This window comes from Pelophylax lessonae, assembly GCF_965119305.1.
Source record: "Pelophylax lessonae genome assembly, chromosome: 4".
Lineage (NCBI taxonomy): Eukaryota > Metazoa > Chordata > Amphibia > Anura > Ranidae > Pelophylax > Pelophylax lessonae.
This window is the reverse complement of record NC_138771.1, coordinates 628,747,772-628,759,199: the sequence shown is the minus strand read 5'-3', so window position 1 is coordinate 628,759,199 and position 11,428 is coordinate 628,747,772. Positions and strand designations below refer to the sequence as shown.

Below are 11,428 nucleotides of genomic sequence, written 5' to 3'. Positions count from 1 at the left end.
CTGTTTAATGATACGCATTTGGACTTAGAAAAGTCGCGATTGTTTAAAAGAAAGAAAACCTTTTCGTAGGTAAGGCCCAGTGGAGCAAGCTTCATCTTAACTGGTGGCATGTTAACCAAAGATGACCACATAACAAAAATTACAGACCTATCTGGTTGAGGATTGACATCGGAAGAAGGTGAAACATTGCAAGACTTTTATGAATTTCATCAATGGGCTCGAAAGAGTGGAGAACGTGCTGGTTGTGAGAGGGTGGAGATTATAAGAAGGAGAGAGAACAGACAGAGCAGTCCTAAGTCAAACGAAGAAGGTAAGCAAGGGAAAAAAAAAGCAGATTAAAGATCAGGATTAGGTGACCGGCTATGTCCATCTTTTCTGTTGCACACACACGCTCCATTGGGATATCTCGAAGAATCTTCATCTTCCCAAGGAAAGTTCAGAGAAAGTCCAAACACATTAACGTTTGGTGAATAAAAGATGTTCAGGTGAGAGATTCATTCATGACTTCTTGTAGAAAACAAAAGCTATAATGATCTGCAATAGACTTCTTGTAGAAAACAAAAGCTATAATGATCTGCAATAAACTAACTGAACTTTACCAATGTTCCTTCGTAAGTGGTAGGGCTGAAGCAGGAGAGGACATCATTTAATGTATATCTAGGACTGCCTTTTATTTCATTATTCCTGTTAGGTTACAGTAATATTATGATAAAATATTTTAAATTTGAAAAACTTCTTCAAAAGAAATAAAAAATATATAATATAAAAATATATAGGCTCCTGAAAAATCATTAGAGAAGACTTACAGAACCAAAAAGGTCGTAAAGACGCAATGATGGTCTTACATAATTTATAAATACCTTTACATAAACCCGAAGTCAACCTGCCAAATGTAATATGTTTCTCGTTGAACATAATGGATAACTTAAAATCTGTAAACAAGGCAGGTGGCGAGCTGAAAATGTTATTTTATTACCAAATCTTAGCATATCAGTTTTATTGGAAAGCTGATGTTACCCTTTAAGACTGAAAGGCAACAGAATGCCATGGGCTGAGCAAATGCTTTAAGGGTCCTATGGTTTGGTAATACAATATATGAGGCATTTTGGATATTCAAGTATTTTTAAATGACTTTTCTCATTCTTATCAGTTTGTGTTATCTCTCACTACCATTACCTTCTGTTTTTTTGGTGGATTATTTTGATTTAAACGTTAATTCCTTTTATGCTTTTATAGTAGACTAAATTTACCCATATCCACAGCTGTGCACATTATAGGTTTGTCCAAATCCTACTTGACCTCCTTGTGGCCTGACTGGAAAATCCCTTGAGCAAGGCGAAGAGAAATGGTTGCTAGATTAGATCAAGAGGTCCAGATGGACAATGACTACTATATTTCTAAGATTCTTGTTTAAATATGTACTTATTTGCCTTTTTATTTTAATTTTTTATTTCTTGTTTCAAATTCCTTCTTCACTAGCTTGAAACCTGAACGATGATGTCCATCCATCTCTAAAGCTTGTCCAAAGTCACCATGCCTCGTCCAAACTCCTTACTTTTCCTTTCGAACCATCCTCGATGGAAGTTGCCAATATCTTCAATCTTGTTTTTCTTCCTAATAATTCTATTACCAAGCACTATCCGGACAACCACCTTTCGAATTGGCTTAGTAGGGCCATGGACATGTGACCCACTAATTGCCAAAGCGCTGCCCAACGTGGCGGCTCGGCTAGCAATCTCTGACCTAAACTCTGATCACACCCTTGCCTCTGGAATCTGGTTTGAGCATGTGCTGTTGCCTCAAGGATGTTCAGCACCACGTGCATTTGCGGCCTTCACACTCATGGAGCATTCAGTGGCTGCTTTTGTTGGACCTGCCAACCCTTCATATTGCTCTGCTGCAAACCTTCTTACAAAAGGATGGAATAAGCCAATGGTTTCGTGGTCTTGTCTTGGAGCTCTTAGCCCGCTTCCACATCCAGCCCACATTCTGTATGCTGTATTAAGCTTTTTCCAGTGGGCGGGAGTGGCTATAGTAATGGGGCCACAGGAATATTGGGTTGGAGCTGGCATGGAGCTAGCAGATGCTCTTCGTAACTGGGGCCTGCCTATAGGACCAGTAGTCACCATGGAGGAAGGGGAAAAAGGGGCAAGAGATGCCCTGAAGAGAATAAAAAGAAGACGAAGAGTGAGAGGTAGGCATTTGTTAATGTTTAAAATGCCCATGCAGGACAAATCAAGGGGTTCACTTTAATGCCCCCTACCCAGCATGCTCACCTTTCCTTCACATGCCTCTTTTAGTTTAGCTACTTAAAGGCAAGAGAAAAAACCCAAGAGAGCTGGTCAATCACCGGGCCTGTCATAAGAGAGTAAGAGGAGTGAGACATAAGCTCTTCCATACCTGGAAGTACTGAGGATTTGCACTGCTGGTCAAGGGGGCCTTATAGCTAACCCATTCCTTTACCCTACATGGGCAGATTAGCACTAAAGCTGAATTACTTAAATAATCTTGTGAAAGCAAAGCATTATATGGTGTTTAATGTTACAGTGAGCACCTCCATTTTTGTTATACCCTCTGCTGAGCTTGACTTTTTCTATAACTTAACCTAAACCCCATCCCAGTGTCCATTAATGTGATTGGTGGCCTAACTGACCAACAGGAACGCTTTAGAAGTGGAAATGGGTGGGGCTAACCTTAGCTGTTGTAGGAAAATTCAGGATTTACCTTTAATTTAATTGCCTTTATCTCTAGATCTACTGATCATCTTAAAATGTTGTTTTCAATGAAACTAACCTCTGCCTATGCATTTCTTTTCAACTTATGCTGGGTTTGCATTTCCTGGGTCATCTTCTCGTCCCCTTGTATACCATGAGATGTTGGCTGGGCATCAGGGAGTATCCTTTCCACCCAGTAGCCCAACCCAAACCTTGTCACTATGACTACATCACTACAGCGTTTATAAGAAAACACAATGCACATTGGGGGATCAGGTACACCTGGAAGTGTTGGATACTTGCAAGAGTTGGGGATCTCCTTCATGGCACAGTTCTAAGACACAGGCAACTATAAAATTAAAAATGTACAACATCTCCTTTATGGTCTGGCTTTAGTTTAGTTTGCACTGCATAGCTACAGGGTACATGGAACCAGTGGCATCTCCAGCTTTCATATTTAGGGGGACATAGGGGAATAGGGACAAAAAGAAGGGGGGCCAACAATAAAATGCAATTAAGCCGTCCACTTATTACAGAGGCTCCATCATTGCCTTGTCCAACAATGGGCATCAAACGCATAAACATGAAATGTTCTGAACAATTTGTCAGGAATATTTCATGTTTTTGCGTTAGATTCCCATTGTTATGAATATTTCATGTTTATGCGTTAGATGGCCATTGTTAGGAATATTTCATGTTTATGCGTTAGATGGCCATTGTTAGGAATATTTCATGTTTATGCGTTAGATGGCCATTGTTAGGAATATTTCATGTTCATGCGTTTGATGCAATGGGCATCAAACACATAAACATGAAATCTACCTAAAAAAGGGCATCAAATGCATAAACATGAAATAATCCCTACAGAATTTTACAGCTGGACATAGCAAACTTACTGACATGTATTATATATGTTTGCGATGTTCCGCTGTAAAATTCTGTCAGAGTGTCAGTTCACATTGTGCTTTGCAGGGGTGTGAGGGTGGTATGAGACTGTAAATGTGCAGTGGACTCACTGCTTAACTCAGCCGCCACCTTTAAAATGGATGCCCCGGGCCTGCTCCTCCTGTCCTGTGCTCTGACTTCTCTGCTGTCCACGGCGCTCGCTCTGTAGGGCTAGGCTGGGCCTGTGATTGGTGCACTCACTGCACAGACTGTGACAGCGCAGGCGCACGCCGCCGGCACACCTCCAACAGGAACGCCCTCCCTACGCTGGCCTGTCCCTGATTGAATAGGCGCCGCGAGGGAGCCTTTTACCACCGCGGTGCCTTGGCCTATTCTTTAAAACTAGTCTCTGTGACTGCATCGGCCCGGAAAATACACAAAAACATCATTTTAATTGGGGGGGGGGGGGGCACAGTTCAATGTTAGAGGGGCACACCTGGCACACCCCCTGCGCAAGTCTATGCTCCATTTGTCATGAGCCCTTTGAAAGACCCAACACTTTCATGTAGCGGGGAGTATGTGACCTCTCCCCTTTCACTAAGGATACAGTGCTCGGGTCTGAGTAGCAAGGCCCATCTACTGTCTGAGTAGAGTAGACAAGCCTGAGTGCTGTGGGGGAGGGAAGAAGGTCAGTAAGCTTTTATAAGCCCCACTATAGAGCTTAGTCAAGGAATAAGCGTAGCTGTTCAGCACAGGCACAGAGTAGTAGGGGGCACAGGGAAGGTAGCACTGAGTAGATGGGGAAGGGTGGCCTTAGCAAGAGAACCTATCACTTTGCCTTCATTCTCATAGTTAAGTTAGGTTTTATGAAATATGGTTTTATTAAGGTTTAGGGTAAAGTGTATGTAAAGCCAAAACTTACTTCTTTTTTTTGGATAGAATGGGGAAAGGAATGTAACCCCTGTCAGGTTTTTAATATTGTTGGTGTCCCTGCTAAGAACATTGACCCTCACTATTGACTCTGGTGCCCTGCGGCTCTGGTAATGAAGGTGATGGCAAATTAAGGTAATGAAGGTGATGGCAAATTAAGGTAATGAAGGTGATGGCAAATTAAGGTAATAAAGGTGATGGCAAATTAAGGTAATGAAGGTGATGGCAAATTAAGGTAATGAAGGTGATGAAGGTGATGGCAAATTAAGGTAATGAAGGTGATGGTAAATTAAGGTAATGAAGATGATGGCAAATCCAAACATTCTGAGTTGTCACAGGAACCGGGGTTGCGGAGAAATGCTCCAGTGTAGACAACTGCCCCAGTAGACAACTGCCTCTTACTTCCTGCTGTGTGATGGGCAATCTCTCCATCAGGACACAGACAGTATAAATAATAAACTGATGGGTTGCTTTACCCTTCTATATAGAAAGCTAAAAGTTTGGTTTCAATACACCTTAAAGCTGAGGTTTAATCTGATTTTGTTTTTCCTTCCCTTTCCTTCCTTTTTCCTTCCCTTTTTGTTTTTCCTTCTCTTTCTGTTTTCATTACATGAAAGCCTTATATTTTAAACCCAATGATGTATTCGCTAGATCTCTGTACTTCGCTATGCAATGAAGTCATTTGATGGCTGGTGGGAGGGGCCAGCAGATTGCCATAGGTAAAGCCAGAGGCGTAACTAGAGCCTTTGGGGCCCCGGTGCAAGAAACCATGAAGGGCCCCGCGGACCCCTTCCCTTTAAGCCTGGGGCTCTTCCCAATGATCCTGGGGCCCGTTACTCTCGTTGCGGGACCCTTTCACAAGTTCTGCAGTGGGGCCCCTTCCTGCCATCTTGGGGCCTCCCCACGGTGGTGGAATGCCAGGGCCGGTCGCAAGTGTGACCTTTGCGATGCTGGAAGTTCACCCACTGGTGTCAGTAGTTTTTTTTTTTTGGTAGTTTAATTGTATTATTTTTTATCATTTTAATTTTTTTTTTTACAATGTCACTGACTACGACTCTGTCCATTCAGAAAAGGAAGGAGCTGGTAAATTACATATTTACCGACCCCTTCCTGGTTCTGTATTGTGACACATCCCCTGCAGCAGCCGCCCCCCCCCCCCCCCCGGCTGCTGCAAGAGATTTTTCAGGATGGAGAGTGGGGAAGGGGGCTAATCAATATGTCACCCCCCTTCAATTTTAAAATAAACTCCTGGTGCCTCATGGAGCATGTGCACCTCCAGATTACAGGCATGCACAAATGTGTCGAAGGGTTACACCTGGCCTTCCGGACCTAGCAGAGATCTTCAGCACAAAGTTACCATAGTTATGGAGATCCTGGATCTAAGATCCAGTGCATGTGCATGTGCAAACGTGCCCAAGGGCTCTGCTGGGCCCCAAAGGCCAGGAAGAGTCCCTCAGCACAACTGCACACACACACACACCAAATATTCAAGGATGGCAGTGCCAGTGAGCGGAGGTGGAGCCAACATATAGAGACTGAAGTTCCTCTTTAGGTTAGTATCCTTTTACCCATAAAAAACTTTAATCTAGTAAACCACAAAAATTCCAATATCACTTGAACTATCTGCTCAATAATGTGAACATTGCCAATTCACGGAGGCAACAAATAACGCTGATAAAAGTACAAGTTCATTATAAAGTACATAGTAGTAGTACATAGTAGGTGAGGTTGAATAAAGACAATAGTCCATCCAGTTCAACCTGTGTGGGTGTGTGTGGCCATAATCATCTCTCATACCCCTGAATGTTCTGATCCTTGAGATGTACGTCCAAGAGTCTTTTGAAAGCCACCATACTACCCGCTGAAACAACTTCTTGTGGTAGAGAATTCCACAATCCTGTAGCCCCTAACAGTAAAGAACCCCCCACGTTGCCTAATCGCATTGTATGCCCTTGAGTCCTCATGCAATCCTTTCGACTGAATAGCTTTTTTTCTATGCTGAGATCACCATTGAGATATTTATAAATTGCTATCATTTCCCCTCTCAGGCGTCTCTTCTCCAGGGAGAATAAATCAAGCGACTGCAGACGCTCCTCATAATTAAGGTCCTCCAATCCCCTAATTAGTTTAGTTGCCCTTCTCTGGACTCTCTCCAGCTCTAACACATCCCTTCTGAGGACTGGCGACTAGAACTGGACAGAATACTCCAGATGTGGTCGGACCAGAGTTTTATAAAGTGGAAGGATTATAGTCTTATCTCTGGAATACATCCCTTTCTTTATGCATGCTAATATTCTGCTGGCTTTGGCATCTGCCGCTTGACATTGTATGCTATTGCCTAGTCTATCATCAACCAAGACTCCCAGATCTTTCTCCATTTTTGATTCCCCCAAGGGTTCCCCCCCTAACGTGTATTGTGCTTTTATGTTTTTAGTCCCCAAGTGCAAAACCTTACACTTCTCCATATTAAACCTCATTTGCCATGTCGTTGCCCACTCCGTTATTTTGTCCAGGTCATTCTGTAGGATATCTGCTTCATGCTGTGCTGTTATTGCCCTGCCCAATTTTGTGTCATCTGCAAAAACTGATATCGAACTACTGATCCCGACCTCAATGCTGTTTATGAATTAATTGAACAAGGTTGGTCCCAGGACTGAGCCTTGGGGGACCCCACTTACTAAAGTGTTTTGGGTTTTAGGATGTCAGCTTCAAATGATTTCCTTTCAATTGTTCCCTTTTTCCACATATCGTTAATTTGCTCATGTAGATAGATACAAGCATTGCCAAGGCAAAAACAATCACCCCAGTGTGTCTTTGTAAAAGAGTCTTAAAGGATCAATCCATCTCAAACTAATATTGCAGTTACAGATGGCCGCTGGTCAGATCATTTTCAAGGACTAGGGCAATAGGATCGCCTCATCAGAGTTTTTTCTTTGCTCATGATGACCAAGGAGTCCTACTTCCTCAACTGCTCTAGGGGTAGTCTCTTTCCTCCTGCCCCATTCTCCATAAAGTCAATTGTTTTAAAAATGCAAAAGGTCAATGCCAGCTCCTCATATTGGCTGCCACATGGGGATGGAATAAGGAACAAAAGATTGGAGATTGAGCTGGTGGTGTCCAAAGGATATTCGGAGCCCCTGTTTGATTTATTTTGCTGGTACCTATCCAGAACTTGCTGTAAATATCAGGTTTGCAGGGACTGACATTTTATTCTTACTATATTGTGATGGCTATTTATCTTCTTTTCTGTAATATATTTATTAATCACTTGCCGACCAGTCACTGTGCTGCGGCAAAGTGGCTCGTTATTGTCTGGCGGCATAGACCTACGTCACCAGACGATCCCCTCTCTCGGCGGCATGCGCGCGCCGCCGGAGGCTCGCTCCCGCTGTATTCAGTTACCAGGGGCCAGGGGAAGAGAGGCGGTGATCACCGCTGCTCTTCCCCGATCGTCGGGGATCTAGTGTGGAAGTCTGCCCGCTTGTGTAAATAAAGCGGGCGGATCTCCTAAGTGACAGGCAGGGTCAGATTGCAGGGTTCAACATAGCTGAACATGCGATCTGTCCTTGTGTCACTCAGTCACCTCCCCCCACACACGTCAGTAAGCACCAGGCATACATTAACCCCTCCCTCTCCAATAAAAATTAACCCCTTCCCTGCCCGTGTCATTTTTACAGTAACAGTGCATATGTATAGCACTGATTACTGTAGTAATGTCACTGGTACCCCCAAAAGTGTCAAAAATGTCAGTCAAGGGTCCGATCTGTCCGTTGCAATGTCGCAGTCCCGCAAAAAAAAAAATCGCAGATCGCCGCCATTACTCGTTAAAAAAATAAACATCAAAAATGACAGAAATCTTTCCCTTAGTTAGTAAACGCAATAACTTTTGCGCAAACCAATCAAAATACACTACAAAATTTTACCAAAAATATGTAGCAGAAAACGAATTGGCCAAAAATGATAAAACATTTTGATTTTTACATTTTTTTGGGGGGGAATTTCATATAAAAAAATGTGAAAAATATTGTTGTTTTTTTCAAAATTGTCGCTCTTTTTTTGTTTATAGCGCAAAAAGTAAGAATCGCACAGGTGATCAAGTACCACCAAAAGAAATCTCTATTTGTGGGGAAAAAAAAGGACATAAATTTAATTTGGGTACAGCATTGCACGACCGCGCAATTGTCCGTTAACGTAACGCAGTGCCGAATCGCAAAATATGGCCTGGTCAGGAATGGGGTAAAACCTTCCGGTCATAAAGCGGTTAAAAATACGCTCATTGAGAATTTTTTGTCAAAGACATGTAGCTAAATACATTTTGGCCTAAATATATGACAAAAATGTAATATATTGGATATTTTTTAACTGTCAAAGTAGAAAAATATTGTTATTTTTTTTAAATTTTCGCATTTCTTTATTAATATCGCAAAAAATAAAAAGCGCAGAGGTGATCAAATACCACCAAAAGAAAGCTCTGTTTGTGGGAAAAAAAGGACGTAAATTTCGTTTGGGTACGGCGTTGCATGACCGCACAATTGTCAGTTAAATTCGCACAGTGCCGAATCGCAAAAAGTGGCCTGGACGTAGGACAGCAAAATCCTCCGGTGGTAAAGACATATGGAGGTTTCCACTCTCTAGTATACTTTGCCATAATATTGTGGCCTTCATTTTGTGGGCTATTTCGTAAAATTCAGGACTTGACATTGAACCTGTGGTACCTCTATGCTTATCTCGTTAGAGAGATTTCCATGATTAGAAGAGAGCCAGTCAAGTTTTTTTGACAGGTCACATGACAAGGCTCTCCTCCTGGCTTTTTTTTTTAACTTTCCCTCATTCATTTTTATTGCACTTCAATGTCTTCCGTTTTCTGAAGCCAGCAGAGCGCAATACACATTTGTAAAGAATATCTCTGTGCCTTTTAAATGTGAAGTAATCTTTTAGGCCTAACACTGCTTTATGAATGGACTCCCACACTGTGTGTTTCTGTGTAGCAATCAGTGATGTATTAAAAAAAAAAAACAAAGGAAATGGTCTCACACAGTCCCATGTAAATACCTCCATCCCGGTTCAATACAAGAAAAAAAGAGAGGGTGCCCTTGGGGTGGGACTTTATATGAGGTATAAACACTCAGTGACCATAGTATAAAGATGGTAAAAATTGACAAATTTTATTGATGTAGTCACATATGAATGATAACAACAATGATAAAACAGCGCAGTGGGCATGTGACATAGTAACATCAACAATGCACATAAATATCAAATATCAATTAAATATCATGGGTTGCACTCATATATTGTAATAACTCAACGCGTTTCGTGAGTCTTGAGTAAGCTCACTCATCAGGAGTATATATGAGATAAAATATCTAAAAATAAATGAAACAGTAAACAACATGTTAATATATATAATTGATGAGTGTGATCTTGTATCATCTGTATGTGAACAGAAATGAAAAAATCGCACTCACACATGACCCAAAGACAAATGGTGGATGCGTGCTCCCACAAGGCGGGGGCTGCCGTAGTCTAACCCGGGAGCTGACAGGACTTGAACCGATGACGAACACGGTGGGGAGACAGGTGAGGAAACAGGATTGTGGAAAGTAAAGCTTCTGCTTGATAGCGAAGTATGGGCTAGAAGTAAATAAATATGCATCTCAGTAGAGTATAGAGCTGAATTGTTAATATCACAGAGTGATATCCAAAGGGTCTAGGTAAGTATATATGTATGATAAAATGCATAATAAGTAAATCCAAGCAAATAATATATAAAGCAGGGACAAGTTGCCTCTGAAAATATATGCTATAGTGTATATAGTTCAAAATTTGGGTAATAAAATACTATATCACATTGGTGATAGACAAAATGTGGATATGTAAAAATATAAGAAGAGGTGTGTGTGGGATGTGGTAAAGAAGGGCCAAGGTGGAAGGAATATACATAGGGAGCAGAGTAGAACCCAAAATCAATAGCGATGAGTGATGATAGGAAGTATAAGGTGAATAGTGAATCCACTTAAGAATAAGTAAGAAGAGACGGGGAGGATGCACCTCAGAAAAGGTGAAAGGACTGAAGGAATACAAGAGAGGTGAAGCATTGTGGAAAGAACCAAAAGGAAAGAGGAAAACGAGGTGGCAGCAAAGGAGATTGTGATAGCAGACCTCACCTGAAGACACACAGCACAGGCACATCATTCTAGTCCTAGAGCGCCATGTAGAGGGTAGTGGAGGCAGGGGTGCAACGATTGCACTCATGCCATCCAGCGGTAAAGGTCAGCTGGCGCTGACAACCGCAACCATAGGCTCTATATTCTACTGAGATGCATATTTATTTACTTCTAGCCCATACTTCGCTATCAAGCAGAAGCTTTACTTTCCACAATCCTGTTTCCTCACCTGTCTCCCCACCGTGTTCGCCATTGGTTCAAGTCCTGTCAGCTCCCGGGTTAGACTACGGCAGCCCCCGCCTTGTGGGAGCACGCATCCACCATTTGTCTTTGGGTCATGTGTGAGTGCGATTTTTTCATTTCTGTTCACATACAGATGATACAATATCACACTCATCAATTATATATATTAACATGTTGTTTACTGTTTCATTTATTTTTAGATATTTTATCTCATATATACTCCTGATGAGTGAGCTTACTCAAGACTCACGAAACGCGTCAAGTTATTACAATATATGAGTGCAACCCATGATATTTAATTGATATTTGATATTTATGTGCATTGTTGATGTTACTATGTCACATGCCCACTGCGCTGTTTTATCATTGTTGTTATCATTCATATGTGACTGCATCAATATAATTTGTCATTTTTTACCATCTTTATACTATGGTCACTGAGTGTTTATACCTCATATAAAGTCCCACCCCAAGGGCACCCTCTCTTTT

The 11,428-nt window shown here is 41.8% G+C and overlaps 1 protein-coding gene across 1 annotated transcript in view; it reads left to right on the top strand.

Moving 5' to 3' along the window:
* The first annotated feature begins 242 nt into the window (after nt 1-242).
* Nucleotides 243-11,428, top strand: part of GUCY2D (guanylate cyclase 2D, retinal) — a 143,794-nt gene continuing 132,608 nt past the window's right edge. Inside the window, exons 1-2 of the mRNA XM_082256558.1 lie at nt 243-485; nt 1,480-2,194. Of these exons, the coding sequence (XP_082112684.1) occupies nt 1,534-2,194 (661 nt within the window). The 5' untranslated portion in view covers nt 243-485; nt 1,480-1,533. The remainder of the gene's footprint in view (nt 486-1,479; nt 2,195-11,428) is intronic.